The sequence below is a fragment of the Myotis yumanensis genome, unplaced genomic scaffold (genome assembly GCF_028538775.1).
Source record: "Myotis yumanensis isolate MYYU_CA2020_CCGP unplaced genomic scaffold, mMyoYum1.0.hap1 SCAF_11, whole genome shotgun sequence".
Classification (NCBI taxonomy): domain Eukaryota; kingdom Metazoa; phylum Chordata; class Mammalia; order Chiroptera; family Vespertilionidae; genus Myotis; species Myotis yumanensis.
In genome coordinates, this window is record NW_027223762.1 from 11,886,647 (window position 1) to 11,907,050 (window position 20,404).

The following is a 20,404-nucleotide window of genomic DNA, read 5'->3' on the forward strand; positions in this document are numbered from 1 at the left end:
GGGCGTGCGGGCTGGAGTCGCGCGGCGCCGACTGCGCAGGCTCCACATCCGGGAGAGGCGAGGCGAGCAGGAGTGGCGTTGGTCTGGCTGGAGCCCCGGGGTGAATTTGTTAGGCGCGGAGAGGGAGTGATGTCTTCCAGGCTCGGTGCAGGACCCGCCGTGAGTTTCCCGGTTTGGCCGTTACGCTTCCGCGGGAGCGCTGTGGAGCCCGCGGCACGCGGGCCTCGCTTTTGTCCCGAGCCCCTCGCAGGCCCCACCCCGCTAGGTCAGAGCTACCTGTGCCCCTCTTTCTCCCCACTCCTCCGCTGCCGGTGCCTCCCCACCTTGGAGTCAGCGCGTCGCCACATTGCCATTCGTTTCTGTTCTTTTTACAGAATCCAATGCCTCCCATATCCATTGTCCTCTCTTTTCTCCTCCCTTTAGAGCCTCTATCCAGACAGGGTTTTCAGAATGGGGAAGATGAAGGCTCTGGTGTTGTCACCTGCCCTAGGAAGATAGGACGGCACACTTTTCCTAAAAAAAGCCCTGCCTCCTTCGGTTTGAGGTAGCTGCCCCGGGAGAGCTTCGTGTCTTCTGGGCTCGGGGGAACTGTCTTTTCGTGGTCAAGGTTCAGAGATCCCCGGCATTCACTCATGTGCTTGCGTTTGATAGACTTCGGGACCCACATCCTTTAAGCAGCAGAGGAGCACGAGGATCGTGGGAACTAAGACGTAAGTGAGGTTTTCTGAGGTGCATTTGTAATTAGAACTATCTGTGATGATGAACATTTTCTGTATCCGCACTGCCCGGCACTGTAGCTACTGGCCACCTATGGCTTTTGAGCTCTTGAGGTGTGGCTAGTATGAGAAACTATTTTAAGTTGCTTTAAATTTGAATTATTTTAAATTTGAATAGCCACCTGTAGCTAATGTCTACCTGATTGGACAGGGCAGGTCTAAACTCAGAGAAAAACTTAGCTTGCAAAAGTACGAATTATAATAAAAATGGAAGGTGGGACTCAGTGTAGCTCTCCATTTATGTACTCATGGATATGTTGATGAACATAGGAAGGAATAATAAAAATGACTATAAGACATTCTTTTTTAAAAAAATATATTTTATTGATACTTTACAGAGAGGAAGGGAGAGGGATAGAGAGTTAGAAACATCGATGAGAGAGAAACATTGATCAGCTGCCTCCTGCACACACCCCACTGGGGATGTGCCCGCAACCAAGGCACACGCCCTCGACCAGAATCGAACCCGGGACCCCTCAGTCCGCAGGCTGACGCTCTAGCCACTGAGCCAAACCCGTTAGGGCTAAAGACATTCTTGTATTTTCAAACTATTTGGCTTCCAGACTGGTGTATTTTGTATATTGAATGTGCTAAGCTTTTACATTTTAATGCAAAAAATAGTTAACTAGGTATTCATTGGAAGGGATTAATTCATTCAGATAACATTTACTAAATATCTATGTTCCAGACACCACTGACTGACCTGTTTTCTGTCACTCTACAGTGGTTTGCATGTTCTAGGATTTTATATAAAGTATACATTATGTTGTCTTTTTGGATGATTTCTTTCACTCAGAATAATGATTTTGAATGAAAGTTAGTTTCTAATACTGAATAGAATTCCATTATGGACAGACCATAATTTATTTAGCCATCTACCTTGATGAATATTTGGGTTATTTTCAGTTTGGGGGTATTACAGTAAAGCTGCTATGAACATTCTTGTGCAAGTCTCTGTGTGGAAAAATGTTTTCGTTTCGCTTGATAAATATCTGAGATGGTATTTGTTGACTAGGATGGTATTTAGCATTTAAGATGGTTGGGTCATATGTCAGGAGTGTGTTTAACTTTACAAGACATTACTTGTTTTCCAAAACGGTGGTATTGTTTTACATTCCTGCCAGCAGTGTATGAGAGTAAGTCTTTAATTTTAGCTAATTTAGTGGGTATATAATATTGTTTCATTGTGTTTTTTTAAACATTTTTCAGTTACAATTGACATACAACATTATATCAGTTTCAAGTGTACAACATAGTGCTTAGACATATAACTTACAAAGTAATCACCCTGATAAATCTAGTACCTTTTCCTTCATTTCAAATGTGTTTTATTTCATGGAGCATAGTTATAATAGTTGTTTTAAAGTTTATGATAGTTCCAACATCTAGATTATCTTGGGGTTGTCATCTCTTTATCATCTGTTTCTTTGAGAATTTGCTCACATTTTCCTGATTGTATATTGCATAATTTTGGAATTCTCAAGATTGTGAATGCTATATTTATAGACTCTGGGTTGTTTCAGAATCTTCTGGGAAATGTTAATGTTTTTATTTTAGTAGGTAACCTGTTTAGGTTCAGACCATAAGTTGTTTTGCCTTTTGAGGGCATTGGTTCAATATCAGTTCCATTCTTTGAGTCTTTGCTATGATAGTTTAGGTCTGTTTTGTACATAAATAGCTCATGGGTTAGTCTGAGACTTTTTTTGGGGCGTTTCAAAACTTGTTTTTGCTCTCAAAGCTTTTGATACATTGGTTTGGGTCCATCTCACACTAGTAGCTCAGGGGTTGGTCTGAGACTTGTACATTTGTTCAAATCTTATTTCTCTTTTCTAAGCCTTTACAAAAGCTGGTTTGGGTATGCTCCAGACATACATAGCTCAGGCTAAGATGTGATTTGTGTGGATTCATACCCAAAATTATGGGATCCTTTTTTTGCCTATCTCTTCTCTACGACTCCCCCCACCACACACACACTCTATAGGTATCCCTCTTCCTGGTTTCTCTGGACAGAAAGGTGTAGATTCTATTGGAATTTAGACTGGCCATGATGCTCTGCAAGTGGGGTCCACCCTTGTTGCAAAGCCACAGGTGAGGGGGAAAAACTGGGAAATACACGCTCATTTTTTTTTTTTTTAAATATATTTTATTGATTTTTTACAGAGAGGAAGGGAGAGAGATAGATAGTTAGAAACATTGATGGGAGAGAAACATCGACCAGCTGCCTCCTGCACATCTTCCACGAGGGATGTGCCCGCAACCCAGGTACATGCCCTTGACCGGAATCGAACCTGGGACCCTTCAGTCCACAGGCCGACGCTCTATCCACTGAGCCAAACCGGTTTTGGCTACGCTCATTTTTTGACTCTTCTCCCCAACCCACGTGATTTTACTTACTTTTCAGAGTCCAGAGTTCTTAGTTATAATCAGCAGGAATGGTGGGCTTATGCCACTATGCCAGAACCAGGACTTCTTTGTATTAAATTGGAGCTCATGTGTAGAGAGCTGAAAATCATTTTGCCCTTTTTGTAACATTTGACATTATCAGTCCCTGTTATTTTTTCTTATTCCCATGTCCATCCCCTTCCTCCCAATAGACAACCATGTTAACAAGTTTGATATTTACCCTTAAATAGAGGCGTGGTCAAAAGTAGGTTTACAATTGTGAGTATGCAAAATACAGAGTTTATTTTTATACTAGAGGCCCAATGCATGAAATTTGTGCAAGAGTAGGCCTTCCTTCCCCTGGCTGCCGGCACCAGCTTCCCTCTGGCCCCTTGCAGGCACCCGGGACCCAGGCTTCCCCTGCAGCCCTGGCTTTGTCTGGAAGGAAGTCCGGTCTAATTAGCATATTATGCTTTTATTATTGTAGATAATTATTTAGTAATTATTATATTTTTCCATTCAAACAATTGTAAACCTACTGTGTTTTTTTTTAGATTTTTAAATTGATATTTAGAAAGAGAGAGAAAAGGAGAGGGAGAGAGGGAGAGAGAGAAACATCAATGTGAGAGAGAGAGAGAGAAACATTAATGTGAGAGTGAATCATCCATCGGCTGCCTCCTGCACAGCCCCTACAAGGGATCAAGCCCAAAACTCAGGCATGTGCCTGACCAGGATGAAGCCCAATCAACTGAGCCACACCAGCCAGGGCTGTAAACCTACTTTTGCCTACTCCTGTATTTATAAATTCTTGCAAAATAGCTAGTAATATTTACATGTGTATTTTTTTTATATTTACTGAATTGACATTGTACTATAGATCTTGTTCTGTTTCTCTTTTCATTCAATAGTATGCTTTTTAGCCCTGACCGGTTTGGCTCAGTGGATAGAGCGTTGGCCTTCGGACTCAGGGGTCCCAGGTTCGATTCCTGTCAAGGGCATGTACCTTGGTTGCAGGCACATTCCCAGTGGGCCGTGTGCAGGAGGCAGCTAATTGATGTTTCTCTCTCATCGATGTTTCTAACTCTCTATCCCTCTCCCTTCCTCTCTGTAAAAAAAAATCAATAAAGTATATTTTTAAAAAATAGTATGCTTTTTAGTTATGTTCATGTCTCTGTGTGAAATGGTTTATTACTTCTATCAATTTTACTTACTATCAATAGTTTCTTAAGAATGGTCACCTGTATTTCTTCCAACTCCCTGCTCCTTAAACTTCTATCTTTAATTCTTACCAGGTATACCTCTAAAGTGTTATCTTGAATATGTCAGCTTACCTTTACTACAAAACCTTATAGTTCATGCCTTCATCATCTCATCCATACAACTTCCTTTATTCATTTTTTCTCCATGTATCATCTTCCATACAGCATCCAGAATGACCTTTCTAAACCATAAATCTAAAGTGGTCTCACACTTAGTAATAAGCCAAAGACCTTGTATGCATATGTACCTAATCCATGGATGCAGACACTGGGGCGATGAAGGCCTGGGGCAGGGGGTGGTGGTGGGCTGGAGCGGGTGGGGGGAAGGGGAAGGGGACATATGTAATACTTTCAACAATAAAGATGGAAAATAAATAAATAAAAACATTAAAAAAAAAAATAAAGTGGCCTCACACCTTGACAACTGTTGTTTTCCCATATCCTGAGCCACCTAGAAGATATTTTGTAGTTAATCATTAAGTTTGTTAATGACATACTGACTTGTCTTGGATTTGGGAATTTGGGTCCAACTGTATATCAGATTTCTTAGCCAGCTTAACTAAGACAAGATGGCACCCTTCCTTTAGCTATAGGAGCTAAGTATCATGTTGCCTAAGTAAGATAGGGTAGCTCTGACAGGGTTTAGGGAGAAGGCTAAGGGAGAAGGCACATGGATCAAGCTAGGGCCTACAAACTGTTCTGTTCCTTTATTCTCAGATATATTACCTAGTTACTGACCCTCTGAGAAATAAGGAGACCTGAACATACCTGGTTACAGATCCAGGGGATCTTCTGGCCACAGAATACCCTATTACTTTAGACTGCTTTCTTTTCTTGGATGAATCTAGGAAGGAATGCCTTCTTAGGCTGCAGAGTATTCATTTATGTGAACAGCTTACTCTTTCTGGTTATAATGAAGTATAATACTAGTTGTATGTGTTGTGTTAGATCAACTGTTGTAATTGTTTGAAGATTATAATCTAAATTGTTTTTATTATCAGACTTCTTTGTTTTTACAAAGGTAACCAAGTTGGTTATCTTCTTAATGATATAAAATAATTAATAGGAACTTTATTCCACACCCTCCTTTACGGTATATATCTTTGTGTCATATTAGTAGCAGGACCAAGTGCTCCATAAAGGATAACAGTTTCCAGTACACTATTCCTCACGATGATTCCTTCAGCGGCTCATCATCTGCCTCGTCATGTGAACCAGTAAGTGATTTTCCAGCAACCTTCCGAAAATCTACCTACTGTATGAAGATGAGAAGGATCAAGCCAGCTGCTACTCCCCATGTTGAAGGTATTATTTTCATAACTTTTTAAAAATGTTTTTATTGATTTTAGAGAGAGAGGAAGGGAGAGGGGGAGAGAGAAACATTGATGAGAGAGAAACAACAACATCAATTGGCTGCCTCCTGCCTGCCCCTTACTCGGGATCAAGCCCATAATCTGGGCATGTGCCCTGACCAGGAATCGAACCGGTGACCTCTTAGTCCGTGGGTTGACGTCCAACCACTGAGCCATACTCATTCTCTGTATCTTATTCCCAAGACAGAGCATTCTCTAAAGTTATATTTTGAGGTAGCTGCTATACGTGGCCCTTCGAGTATTAAGTACCACATACGTGTTTCTTGTTAGTGATTAATTTTTTTAAGGCTATCACATACTGTTAACTTTGGGAATGGTCTCTCTGTTTTATAGAATAAATTTTGCTGATCTTACTCCTTTAGGATATATCAATCTTTCCTCTTCGTGATTTGAACCTCTTTCCCCTTGTTCTAGTTTGATCCTCTGCTGAGGGTTTAGGGGCTGGTTTTTCTTGATATTCATAATCTCAAGGGTCCTTCGTAGCCCATTATTTTGAAAACTTCTGCCTCAGTGTTACCCTCAGATCAAGATGAAACAAAGTGCCCTGCCTGGAGGCTCTTATTATCCACAGAGAGCTCTTCATCCCTTGTGATAGAGAGCAATACAAAAGGAAAGGGAGGTTAATGAAGAGCTATACCAACTTCTTTAACAATGTCACAGGCACTTCTGAGGTCTGTGCTTGCTAACGCTTTTCCTCTGGAGCGGTTCTCAACCTGTGGGTCGCAAACAATGAAAATACATCCTGCATATCAGATATTTACATTACGATTCATAACAGTAGCAAAATTACAGTTATGAAGTAGCAACGAAAATAATTTTATGGTTAGGGGTCACCACAACATGAGGAACTGTATTAAAGGGTCGCGGCATTAGGAAGGTTGAGAACCACTGCCGGAGGGTCTTGTGAGTGATGTTTTGAAGGCAGGCCCAGATGTTTACTTCTAGACCCTACTTAGGTCTCGTGTGTATGATATTTCAGGGTCAGGTGGAGTATCAACCAAAGGAAAAAGGAAACCCAGGCAGGAAGAAGATGAAGATTATCGAGAATTTCCTCAGAAGAAGCATAAGCTGTATGGTAATGGAGTAACTTGGCTAGTTCTTTTTCCCTTGGGTACCTGGGCTTTACTCTTTGAGGGAGAGAGACTTTAGGGTTTGGCCCTTGAAACATTTTTGAACCCTTTGAATTTTTAGGCAAGGCATGGCTTCCATCCTGCCTTATTTTACCCTCATTTTCCTTCTGTCATGATTTAAGGAATCAGTTGGTTAAGGGACTGGGGCATAGGGTTTTGAGGAGAGGAGGGAAGAGATTTTGGTACTAGAGAAGGGTTAGCAAAGGTGATATGTTGGGCTTCAAGTTTCTGTCTTGCGTCAGGGAGGAAGCAACGGCCTAAAACTCAGCCTAATCCCAAATCCCAGGCTCGTCGTATTCGGAAGGAACCACCAGCTTATGCAGCAGGTATGCTTTCTGTTGGAAGCTTTGTGGGATCTAGTTCTCTCATTCTGATTTTTGTTGTTATTGTTGGTAAAGGAATGATGTAGAAAAGCATTTCTTTAAGAAGGCACAGGAAATAATAGCATGGGTTTGAAGGTCAGACAGACCCTTGTTCAAGTTTTGGCTCTTCATTAATTTTCTCATCTGCCTCAATTTAATTTCTGCAACCTTCAATTTCCTTGACTCTAAATAGGGATAATAAAGGCAGTCAGAACTGTGAGAATTAAATGGGATAAAAACATTTAACAAAGTCTCAGACATAGGAAGCACTCAGCAAACTGGCTGTTACATATCTCAGTATCCCATTATTAAATGCTGCTATGAAAAATGTTGCCTGTTGTCAGTTATATCTCAATAAAGCTGGAAAATAAATGTTGCCTAGCATTGGGATTTGGATGTTTCTTTGATGTTTTTTAATCATGGGGAATTGAGTAGAGGTTTCAGAAACTCCTCACTTGTCTGAAAAAAATTATTTCTAGAAGTTATAAACAATAGGAGACTCTTCCCCAGGAAGGGGAAAAACCATTTTGTGATACTTTTCCTAAGTGCTGGAATTGTGCTTTTTGTTTCTGGAGAGTACCACAGATTATATCATGTTCTTTTATCTTCTTTGTAGGCAGTTTAGAGGAGCAATGGTACTTAGAAATTGTGGATAAAGGCAGTGTCTCTTGTCCTACCTGCCAGGCAGTGGGGAGGAAGACCATAGAGGGCTTAAAGAAACACATGGAAAACTGCAAACAGGTTAGATATTTTGTGGCATTTCATGACTGTTATATTATGATCTTTTACCCAAAGTTTAGACATCTGGCACTGTGTTGGGTATGCTGATTACCACGGAGAAGAGGCAACATTGGGTCATAGGGAAAACATAGGCTTTGGACTGTGACAGACTTGGGTTTCAATCTTTAATCAGCCACTGACTAGTTGTATCATTTAGCTTTTTATGTGTGAGACTTGGTTTCCTCATTTATAAAATAGAAATAAAATAATTACTACTTTGGGTAGTTTATTAGAGGATAAGAAAGAAATAATACATGCTAAATTCCTGCTCCGTTATTTGGCAAGTATTGGCACTCAGTAAATGGTAGTTTCTGTTTTTTAAGAAATGAATTGCCTTTAATTCTTTTTCCTTGAGGATGTGACATGGAGCTTGTGGGATTTTGAGATTTATTGACTGTTGAGTTTGGGAAATAAAGAAGATACAGAGGACAGCATTTGAATAGGACTTTGTGGCATTCTTTTTCTCTGTTGAATAGTCTGGCACTGAGCAGTATTTTTTCTCTGTAGGAAATGTTTACTTGCCATCATTGTGGGAAACAACTTCGTTCACTGGCAGGGATGAAGTATCACGTCATGGCAAATCATAATAGTTTGGTAAGAGTGTCTTCTGTCCTACATGAGCCTACGTGGTGTTTGGGTGTCTTAGATGAGTATAGATAACTCAGTGGAGATGGCTAAGGCTCTGGGACTTTACAGGGGTGTGAGTAAGAAGACCCTTTCAATAGAAGACCTATGTACAATGAAACCTTTGTGGTGGATATATTGGTATTTGTGTGTTTAGGTTAGTCCCAAAGGTTCATACCCTGGGAGGTAGAGGCTTAGAACTCTAACTTCCATTACATTCACTTCCTTGTCTGTCTAGGTCTAGGAGATAGAGAAAGCCAGGAGTCAGATGACATAGGCTTCATGGGCATCAGCTTAGGTGCTAGTCTAGTCCTTGATTCTTCTACGATATAATTTTTTTCTATATCTGTCTTTTCATGAATTATCCGCTTGTTTGCTTCTCTTGCTTTCTAGCCCATTTTGAAGGCCGGAGATGAAATAGATGAGCCAAGTGAGAGGGAACGGCTCCGAACAGTTCTAAAGAGACTGGGAAAGCTTAGGTGCATGCGTGAGGTAAGAACCCGAGGACAGCACCTCCTTCTGCCTGGAGTCTTAGATCCATGTCTACCTGTTATTCTCTTCCATTTCTCCTCCTCCCTTGTAGACCTGGTTCGGTATCATCTTCCAGCAAAAGAGTGGCTCCCGCTTTTCCAGGTCTCCTGAACTCATTAATAGGTCTTTATTTTCTTTCTCATCTCCAAAAAATTATTTTTTTCCCTTTATACTTTGTTTTAAGGGGTTTCTTTGCCACCCTTTCTTTGGTGTGACGAAGAGATCCTAGTAACCTCACTGTGAGAAACTTTGATATTGCTGGGCATTGGATATTGGATCATAGACTAAGGAGGAAGCTCTGACACACAAGAGGTGTACAGTTCTAGTTTGTTAAATGTGGACTGAACATTGAATGTGATGCTTGGTGGTAGACAGAGCAGCCGTCGGGCCAGGGACAAGACGGGGGTGTGCCAATGGGAAATGCTGGAGAGGGTCTAGTGACATCAGAGGGTCTATTTGTGTGGAGTGGTGGTTGACTGCCTGTGGCTGTGGAGAAATTTAGAGATCATGTCAAAAGATATAAGATTATAGTTTCGGTTTCTCTCCTGTGTTCAGAGTTGCTCTAGTAGCTTCACCAGCATCATGGGATATCTGTACCATGTCAGAAAATGTGGCAAAGAGGCTGCGGAGCTGGAGGAGATGATCTTGAAGTGTCACCACTGTGGGAAGCCGTATAGATCGAAGGCTGGACTTGCGTATCACCTGAGGTCAGAGCATGGGCCTGTGAGTACCAATTACTTTCCAGACCCTGTTTGGGGATATATTCTGTGGTAGCTGTTTAGCCCTACATCTTTCCATATATTCTTGGTTCCTCCTTTGTATCCTCATTTAATTATGAATGCTTTTGTTCTCTTTTCCTTGTTCTTCCTTTGTTCTCTTATTTCTGCCTTTTGAATATTCTTAGCTTAGAGAAATCAAAGTTCATTGTACTGTCTAGGCAGAAGTAAACACATTATTATTTTTTAAAGCTTAAGGCATTCTGAATCCCTTAGCTAGAAATTTGTGGGAATCTGTCTGGCTGTTTTCTGTATTCCAATTTATTTGTCTTGACTTTTTTTTCTGATTACATTTCTACATTCCCCTCACCTCATGTTTGTTTTAAGAGTTACGTTTCAAGATATAATTTACATATGGCAATTAATATTCACCCTTTTGGTGTACAGTTATAAAAGTTTTGTCAACTTCATAATAGTCATGTAACCACCACCATAATCAAGATATAGAACAGTTTGATAATCTCCCCCAAATTCCCTTATGTCTCTTTGTAATCAGTTCTTCTCACCATTCCCAACCCCTGGCAACCACTGATCTATTTTCTGTCTTTATAGTTTGGCCTGTTTTAGAATATCATGTAAATGGAATCATGCAGTATGCAAACTTTTGAGTCTGGCTAATTTCACTTAGCATAATGCATTTGAGATTCATTTATATGTTGGCATGTATCATTAGTTTATTCCTTTTAATTTGTATCTAGGATTCCATTATATGGATGTCTCACAATTTGTTTATCCATTTACCAGTAGAAAAATGTTTGGTTATTTTCATTTGTGGGTAATTATGAATAAAGATGCTATAAACATTTACTTAAAAGTTATTGTATGAGCTGTGGCTGGTGTGGCTCAGTGGTTTGAGTGTTGTCCCATTCACCAAGATTGCCGATTCAATTCCCCGTCAGGGCACATACTTGGGTTGTAGGCTTGGTACCCAGTGCGGGGAGTGTAGGAGGTAGCCTATAGATGTTTCTCTCTCTCCCTTTTCTCCTCCCTCTAAAATCAATAAAAACAAAAACAAAAAAAGTTATTGTATGACACTGTTGGTGGGAATGCAAACTGGTGCAGCCATTATGGAAAACAGTATGGAGTTTCCTCAAAAAATTAAATATGGAACTGCCATTTGACCTAGTGATCCCACTTCTAGGAATATATCCTAAGAGTTCTGAAACACCAATCAGAAAGACTATACACACCCCTATATTCATAGCAGTGAAATTTACAATAGCTAAGATCTGGAAACAGCCTAAATGCCCATCAGTAGATGAGTGGATAAAAAAGCTATTGTACATTTACACCATGGAATACTATGCAGCAGTAAAAAAGAAGGATCTCCATCTGGAAACAGCCTAAGTGCCCATCAGTAGATGAATGGATTAGAAAACTGTGGTACATCTACACGATGGAATACTATGCTGCTGTTAAAAAGAAGGAACTCCTACCATTTGCAACATCATGGATGGAACTGGAGAGCATTATGCTAAGTGAAACAAGCCAGTCAATGAAGGAAAAATACCACATGATCTCACTCATTCATGGATAATAAAGACCATTACAAACTTTTGAACAATAATAGATACAGAGGCAGAGCTGCCTCAAACTGATTGTCAAACTGCAGTGGGAAGGCCAGAGAGAGTTGGGGGGCAGGAGGGAGGGGAGTAAGAGATCAACCGAAGGACTTGTATGCATGCATATAAGCATAACTAATGGACATAAGACACTGGGGGGTAAGGGAGGGTAGTGGTTTGTCAAGGGCGGGGGGGGGGGGGGAAGGATACTTATGTAATACCCTTTGTAATACTTTAAGAGGAAAATAAAAATAAAAAAAAAAAAAAAGTTGAAAAAAAGAAGAAAAAAAAAATTAAAAATATATGAATATTCTAAGTTGAAAAAAAAAAAAAAAAAAAAAAAAAAAAAAAAAGAAGGATCTCTTACCCTTTGAGACAGCATGGAGGGACCTGGAGAGTATTATGCTAAGTGAAATAAGTCAGTCAGAGAAAGATAATATTACATGATCTTACTCATGTGGAATCAAATGAACAAAATAAACTGATGAACAAAATAGATCCAGAGACATAGAAGCATGGAACAGAGGGGAGGCGGGGGAGGGTGGGTTTGAAGAACTTGTATGCATGTATGCATAATCCATGGATACAGACAATAGGGTGGTGAAGGCCTGGGGGGTGGGGTGGGGTAGGACTAGAAGGGGTGAATAGGAGGAAAAAGAGGACATATGTAATAATTTCAACAATAAAGATTTTTTTAAAAGTTACTGTATGAAAATAAGTTTTAACTTTTCTTGGGTAAATACTTAGGAATGGGATTACTAGGTCATATGATAAATGTATGTTTAACTTTATAAGAAACTTCCAAATTGTTTTCCAAAGTGGCTATGCCATTTTGTCTTCTCACCAGCAAAGGATGAGAATTCCAGTTGCTTTGCATCCTCCTCAGCACTTGCAATTGTCAGTTTCATTTAAAAAATCCATTCTGAGGTATGTAGTGGTATTTTACTGTGGTTTACTTTTGCATTTCCCTAATTTAATGATGTTGATCATCTTTTCATGTACTTATTGGCAATGTCAATCTTTAGTGAAGTGTCTTCGTTTGTGAAGTGTCTGTTAAAATCCTTTGTTCATTTTATTATTGGAGTTTTTGTTGTCTTACTATTAAGTTTTGATAATATTCAGAGTTTTTTACATATTCTGGACACAAGTCCTTTATCAGATGTGTTTTGCAAATATTTTCACCCATTCTGTAGCATCTTTTCATATTTTATAGTGTTCTTCAAAGAGCAGATTTCTTAATTTTGATCAAGTACAATTTATCTTTTTTTTCTTTTATGGATAATGCTTTTGTTTTTGTATCTAAGATATTTTTGCCCAACCCAATGTATAATTTTCTATTGCTGCTGTAAAAAGTATCACCACAAACTAATGGCTTAAACAATACATCTATATTACCTCACAGTTCATTAGGCCAGGAGTCCAGGTACAGTCGGTTCAGCTGGCTCCCCCGTGTAGAGCCTCGCCAGGCTGGAATCAGTTTCATTAGGGCCATTCCTTTCTGAGGCTTGAGGGGAAAATCTGTTTCTAGGCTCCTTAAGGTTGTTTAAGAATTCTATCCCATGCTGTTGTAGGACCCCATTTCCTTGCTTGCTGTAGGCCAGGAGTTGTTCTCAGCTCTAAAGGTCACCTACATTCCCTGGCTCATGGACCCTTCATTTTCAACAATAGTATTGAGTTTATCGCATTCTTTGAATCTCTCTTGCCCCTTCTTCTGTCACATCTCTCTTACTTAAAGTCAACTGATTATGGACTTTAATTAGATCTATAAAATACTTCCACATCAGCACCTAGATTAGTGTTTGAATAACTGATGACTGCAGCCTAGCCAAGTTGACACATCAATAAACCATCAGACCCCTAATATGATATTGTATGTTAATTGTAACTGAAAAATACATTTAACAAAATTATACTTAGGATCACCAAAAATTTATCCCTTGGTTTCTCCTAGAAGTTTTGTTGTTTTATGGTTTACACAGGGCTCTTATCCATTTTGAGTTAATTTTTGTATATAATGTGAGGTAAAATGTACATTAAGATGGTGGAGCTTTATGATAGTGATTACAAGCTAATAATAGCTCTTTTACTATTGAGAGCAGAAAGGACGGCCTTTAATCACCTCTTATGGAAGACACTTCTCAGGCTTGTGTTTTGCTATGTTTTATTTTTGCAGGTCTTTCCAGGGTCAGGACAGCCAGAGTGCTTAAAAGAGATGAGCCTGGAGCCAAAGAGTGGGGGCAGAGTTCAGAGGCGTTCTGCCAAGATAGCTGTGTACCACCTGCAGGAGCTGGCCTCTGTGGAACTGGCCAAGGAATGGCCTAAGAGGAAGGTTCTTCAGGATCTGATACCTGATGACCGGAAGGTAAGGTAGAAACTTGTATTACTTTTGAAGGAGTATGTCTGATACTATGCTTGTTACATACAGAAGAGTAAATGCACTTGAGTGAGTGTACAATAAACAATGCTTTGCTTCTTTTTTTAATTTTATTTTTTAATCCTCTGCCAGGGACATTTTTTCATTGATTTTTAGAGAGAGTGGAAGTGAGAGGGAAAGACAGAGAGAAATATTGATGTGAGAGAAACACATTGATTGGTTGCCTCCTGCACGAGCCCTGGCCAGGGCCGAGGCCGAGGAGGAGCCTGCAACCAAGGTATGTGCCCTTGCCCGGAATTGAACCCGGAACCCTTTGGTCTGCAGGCTGATGCTCTATCCACTGAGCCAGAACTGGCTAGGGCATATTTTGCTTCTTTATCCTTGGAATTAAGTACATTTGATCCAGCTCCAGTGTTTCTGATCATGTAGGTCTTAGAGAAACAGTATATTTCAGAAGCTCCTTTAAGGAGCCTCTTAATTTTGGACCATTCCCGTGGGTACCTAAATTCCCAAATTAATTTTTGCTTGGTCCTTGCCTAATGTGTTTCCACTTTGTTAGTTCATATGTAGTAGTTTATATTTAACTGAGGTAAATGCTAAACGCTTGATTAGGGTGTGTTGTCCAGTTTTTTTCATAGCAAAATTACAATTTTCCCCTTTCTAATTAGTGAATATTTTGTGGAGAGATTGAGACTACATAACTAACCTGTGTTTTATCATACTTCTACCCACTTACTGTAGCATCCATCAATGATTCATGCTTGCAGCAGTTATTACTGTGGTGTTTGCTTAATGATTTTTTTTTTTGTTTCCATCATTTCTTCTACAATTATTAAGAGACAGCTCTGTTCTTTTCTTCTAATTTGTTTTATATGAGTGTGGACTCATGGGTATTTATTTTATTCAATGGCCTATGATTCAATGCTATTATTATTTATTTTGCTGCTCAAATTGCCCCAGATTTGGCCATCAAAAGCTCTTTTTAACATTCCCCTATCATTTTTAAAAATATATATTTTTATTATTTCAGAGAAGAAGGGAGAGGGAGAGAGAGATAGAAACCTCAATGATGAGAGAGAATCATTGATTGGCTGCCTTCTGCACACCCCCCTACTGGGGATTGAGCCTGCAACTGAGATATGTACTCTTGACCAGAATCAAACCTGGGACCCTTTGGTCTGCGGGCTGATACTCTATCCCCTGAGCCAAACTGGGTAGGGTAGTTTCAGGAACTTTAAAGGGTCTTACATATTACAATTTTTTTTTTATATGAAAAAATACTTGTGGAACTCCAGAATTACTTGAAGAGTTGGGTTGAAACTTTTGGGGTGTTTTGGAAGTTGGATTCTTCATAAAATCTTTCTTATTTTGTAGTTAAAATATACTCGCCCTGGGCTACCTACCTTCAGCCAGGAAGTACTACATAAATGGAAGTCAGATATCAAGAAGTACCATCGTATTGAGTGTCCTAACCAGGTGGTTCTTTCTCATTCATTTATTCAGTAAATGTTTATCAGGCATCTGCTGTTGTTTCAGTTATTTATTCCTTTGTGACAAAGCCCCTGAACCTGAGAGTCTTAACATCAATTATTTTATTTGTTCACAATTCTGTAATAATTTTGTCATGCCCGGGATAGTTTTCCTGCTGTACATGGCATCAGCTAAGATCACTCATAGGTTGCATTCAGCTGGAAACTCAGATGGGACCTGAATGTCCAAAATGGCTTCTATGCAGCTAATTGATCTGGAGCTTGGCTCTCCACATGGCCTCTCTCTCTAGCAGGTAGTTAGATTACCAGCAGAGTACATATTCTAAGAATATGAAAGTGGAAGCTGAAGATCTCTTAAGACCTAGTTGCAGAATTTGTTCAGCATCTCTCCATGGCATTCTATTGGTCAAAGGAATCACAGTGCTAACCCAGATTCAAGGAGAGGATAAACAGACTCCACTGTTTGATGGGAAGAGTGGCAGAGAATTTCCAGCCATCTTTAATCTAACTTACCTATATATACAGTACTTTATAGAGGAGTAGATATATAAGAAATGGAAGATATTTGTACTAAAGAAAGCAGATTTTTTTTACAAAATCTGTGTAATTTTCTATGTTTAAGTATCAGAAAAAGTACCAGGGATGGGAATATGTTAAGCTTTTGTAAACAACTTGTTTACCTCTTTATCTTTTTATTTATTTATTTTTACCGTTTGTTGGTTTTCCTTCTTGCTTTTGTGGCTTGCATGTGAATTCTTTTCTTGTTTGGTTGTGGTATAAACGTAAGGTTGGTCATAGTGAACAACCAGATTGCTGAGAGAATGATGCTCTTTTGTATAGTCCTCATGTTGTTTTTTCTTCTTTTTTTTCAGGGTTGTGAGGCTGTCTACAGTAGTGTATCTGGCCTTAAAGCTCACCTGGGCTCTTGTACTTTGGTTTGTAACTTTCTGAACTATTTATCTTAACATGACTTCTGAACTAGAAGAGAATTCAGTTTAGATGAACAGCTAATCGTCCTGTTTTCTGTTGTCTTCAGAGGCTGATTTAGTTTTTTATGTCCCAAAGAATCTTGGTCTATTATTGGGTAGGATGCCAGGTTATGTTCAAAGTGCAGAAAAGGTCAACATAGCCATAAGTTATATCAATTGAAGAATTTGGAGAAAAATGTATTAGTTCTGAATCCCTACCACACTGGACCTGACCTGTCTTATTGGGCCTTAAACTTTCTAGAGTCAGTTTACATGCACTTAACTGGACTAGTGAAGATCCTTAAATGCATCTAAACTATACTGGCCTCGGGAGGTGGGAGGTGGGAGGTGGGATCCCTAGGTGTCGGGTTAAGATCACCTCACTGAGTCTTTTCCACTGTGACCCAGGTGCCCTACAACCCACCAGCCATGGGGATTGGTGCCACTTTCCAATCCCTTTTAGAAGTATCTCTTCAAACAAATTGAACATCATGGAAACACAAAGCTTCAGGAGGGGAGAGGAGTCTCAGTTCAAGGCAATAAGAGGGTTGTAGGCATCCAAACCAGTCTGTCCAGGAATGCTGAAGAGCTGGTCGTCTTGACCTTAGTTTCTGAGTCCTTAAACTCTGTGTTATGGATGATACTCTCCTAATCCTGGATTTCTAAGGCACTCTTTGCAGCAATGGAGTATATTGGGGAGAATTACACTTTGGTGCCTATAGTGAAGTTCAGAAGTTTGATAATTTTGGGGGAGGAACCAAGAGAACCTTGGAAGTGAAGTCACAAATAAGAGAAGATAGAAAGATGTGACATGTCACATAATAAAAGTAGGAGGATTTTGGGTTGTGTTGAGGGGGTGGGAGGTTTTGGTAGAGAATTGCATTAGGATAGATACATAGTGGTGGTAGTCTGCCCGAGCTGTTTTTCCTAAATATATTGCTGTTTTGGATTTTCTTCCTTCTTACCTTTGCTGAAGTAGAATCCCTTCTTTTCATCAATAATAGTCCCTACATGTGGCCCAGGTATGTGTTCCTGAGTTTGTCAATAATACTCTTTTCTTTAAAACAGGGAAACTTTGTGGCTGGAAAATACAAGTGTCTTCTATGTCAGAAAGAATTTGTGTCAGAGAGTGGTGTCAAGTATCACATCAACTCTGTCCATGCTGAGGTGAGGGTCCTGCTTTCTCACAGTGTTTTTCTCTTCTAATCATATTTCCTTTTCCCATCCATACACCATAGGAGAGATGGATTTTGTGTCTGTTTTTGTGGGCGAGGACAGTCAGGGAAAGTGAAGCGGTTACCAGAGACATTGGAGTTCAATCCAGTTAAATCAGGCATTTGGGAACCAGGCTGAATTTACACCTTCTTATTTAACAGCAGTCTCTCTACTTCCATTTTCTAATATTCTTAAAAAAAATTTTTTTTTTTTAAATTGATTTCAGAGAGGAAGGGAGAGGGAGAGAAAGATAGAAACACCAGTGATGGGAAAGGACCATTGATCGGCTTCCTCCTGCATGCCCCACACGGGACCTGTGCCCTGACCCACAAGCGAGCCATGACCTCCTGGTTCATAGGTCACCACTCAACCACTGAGCCACATCGGCTGGGCTTCTAATACTCTAACGTCTTTGAACGACCTGTTTTTAATGCTACTTAAAATACCTCATGGAGCCCAGCTGGCTGATTGATGATTCTCTCTCATCGTTGATATTTCTATCTCTTTCTTCCTTCCTCTCTGAAATCAATAAAAACATATTAAGAGAAAATAATAAAATAAATACTGCATAGAAACAAATATAAAGGACACTGAGACAATTGAGGAATTTTGAATATTAACTATATTAAATAATAGCAATGTGTCCATGTTAATATTTCAAAATGTGATCATTGTAGTTATGCAGAAGAACACCCTTGTTCTTAGGCAGATACATGGTGAAGTATTTAGGAATGAAGTAACATGTTGTTTGCAACTAACTTGCAAAATGGTTCAGCAAAAAGAAGGAAGGAAGGAAAAGAGAGAGAGGTGAACAATGATAAATCTAGGTGTTCATTAAATTAATAACGTTTCTGAAGGTTTGTAAATTTTCAAACTAAAAAACTCTGTGTTTTGCCCTAACCATGCCTTTTTAAATTCTTCCCATACCTCTTTATGCTTTCCACTATGTTTTGACTGGATAGTGTTTCTATTTTGCCTTGTAGGATTGGTTTGTTGTAAACCCAGCAACAACCAAAAGCTTTGAAAAGCTGATGAAGATAAAGCAGCGGCAGCAAGAAGAAGAAAAGCGGAGACAGCAGCACAGGAGCAGGAGGTCTCTGAGAAGGCGGCAGCAGGCTGGCATGGAGCTTCCTGAGCCAGCAGAGCTGAGTCTTAGAGCAGGGAAAGATCAGAGGAGGAATAACGAGGAACTGCTAGTGTCGACCTCCTGTAAAGAACCAGAGCAGGAACCAGTGCCAGCACAGTTCCAGAAAGTAAAGCCCCCAAAGGCTAATCATAAACGAGGAAGGAAATAGGCAGGCAGTGAGAGCGCTCCTCGGAGAGTGGATGGATGGATGCTCTTGTCACAGGGACCTGTGTGGAGGACTGAGTTAAGGGGCTGAGTGAAGAGAAATGTCCTCTTTCAGTTGTTTGTGAAAAGCTACAACTTTCTCAACTCTTTGCTCCTGTATAAATTTCACTGTTTTCCCTACTTACTCACTTTAACAACCTCCCTTTCCCAACCCTTTTTTGGTAGGTTTTCCTGCTATTCCTCATTGGAGTCTATTATTTTTCTCTTATCTTGCCCAAAGAGCTCCCTCTTAAGGCCAACCATAGGCCCCTCTTGTCCTGTACAAGACTAAGAAAACTGGTTGTTCTTTTCTTCCTGGGGTGTAGAATGTTCTTGGAAGTTCTATTGATTTAGTAATCTCCATCGTCAAGTTTATAAAACAATTCCACATTAAATTTTTAAAACCATACTGATTAATCATTTTGTATTTGTGCTATAACATGCCTAGAAGCTAGAATAAGATTACCCTTTTTGGGAAACAAACTTTATGGAGGTTGTTCTCAATATGGTTTTAGTATTGAAAGAAAGAACTGGGTTTAGGATGAAAAAGCTAGAACTTCCCTACACTAATTCTACTGGGAAGTGTTTTGTCTGCCCCAAGTAGCAGTGACTGACTAGACCCACAGGCATAAAAAAGCAGCCTTAGGACTAGTATGTACCGAACATTCAAGTGGCTAGAAAGAAGAAACTAGAAGAAGCAATAATTACTGCCTCAACTTTCCTGGTGCTTGAGGCCTCCTCATCTGTTGTCATAATTGGTGCCCTCCTGAAGTTTGTTTTGCCCTCTCGGTTCTAAGGATTGAGAAATAACCAGGTTGATTGCCCCTGGTTTTTTGATAAGAATCCTAGTGTTCCTGGTAATGCCACTAAGATCAGTAGCCAAGACACTCGTTCCTTCTCTCCTGGACTTGACCTCACTTGCTAGTCTACACCCCACTAAGTCCTCATCCCTCCCTTTAGTCCACCTCTGTCTGAATTTTCTGAGAATATTGCTATCTATCCTCTTTTATGTGTGTTCTGTCGTCTTTAATCCTGAGACTTTGACACCAGATACCGATATTTATCTGGAGTTGGAAAAAAAATTCTTTTTCTGTACCTCATGCCTAGCTGATGTCTAATGGGCTGTTAGATGTTTTGAAATAAGTGAAGGACATGGTATATCCACTGTACATTGTCATTTGCAGTTGTGCTCTTAGAGCCCTTTCAGTAGATGAGGATTGTCAGGGAGAAGAAATGAAGAAGTTATATTAATTTGTGGTAAGACTTGGGAAATGTTTGGCAATGACAAAAGAAATAAATGACTGTTAGATTGATGTTTCCAGTTGTTCATTGACTCTGACCTGCTACAGTAGGTCCTCGGGTTACATCGGAGATCCGTTCCTACTGCGCGACATAACACGATTTTCGCTGTAAGTCGGAACCCACCTACATAAGCACCTATGTCACTCACATGGAGCACAGACACAGCAGTA

General features: G+C 39.9%; 1 protein-coding gene across 3 annotated transcripts; it reads left to right on the top strand.

The window, feature by feature from the left end:
* Window positions 1–60: 60 nt before the first annotated feature.
* On the top strand, window positions 61–20,245 carry ZNF512 (zinc finger protein 512). Of its 3 annotated transcripts, none has more exons than XM_070428902.1 (14): window positions 61–159; window positions 652–710; window positions 5,535–5,722; window positions 6,770–6,865; window positions 7,163–7,246; window positions 7,899–8,023; window positions 8,570–8,656; window positions 9,080–9,178; window positions 9,773–9,940; window positions 13,729–13,917; window positions 15,304–15,405; window positions 16,292–16,354; window positions 17,456–17,554; window positions 18,586–20,245. In XM_070428902.1, exons 1-14 carry the CDS (start codon window positions 130–132, stop codon window positions 18,895–18,897), a joined length of 1,701 nt encoding a protein of 566 aa, XP_070285003.1. In that variant the 5' UTR covers window positions 61–129; the 3' UTR covers window positions 18,898–20,245. The 3 variants fall into 3 exon arrangements, with proteins under 3 accessions (XP_070285003.1, XP_070285004.1, XP_070285005.1); XM_070428904.1 differs by lacking the exon at window positions 61–159 and adding an exon at window positions 519–544; XM_070428903.1 differs by lacking the exon at window positions 7,163–7,246.
* The last annotated feature ends 159 nt before the right edge of the window (window positions 20,246–20,404 follow it).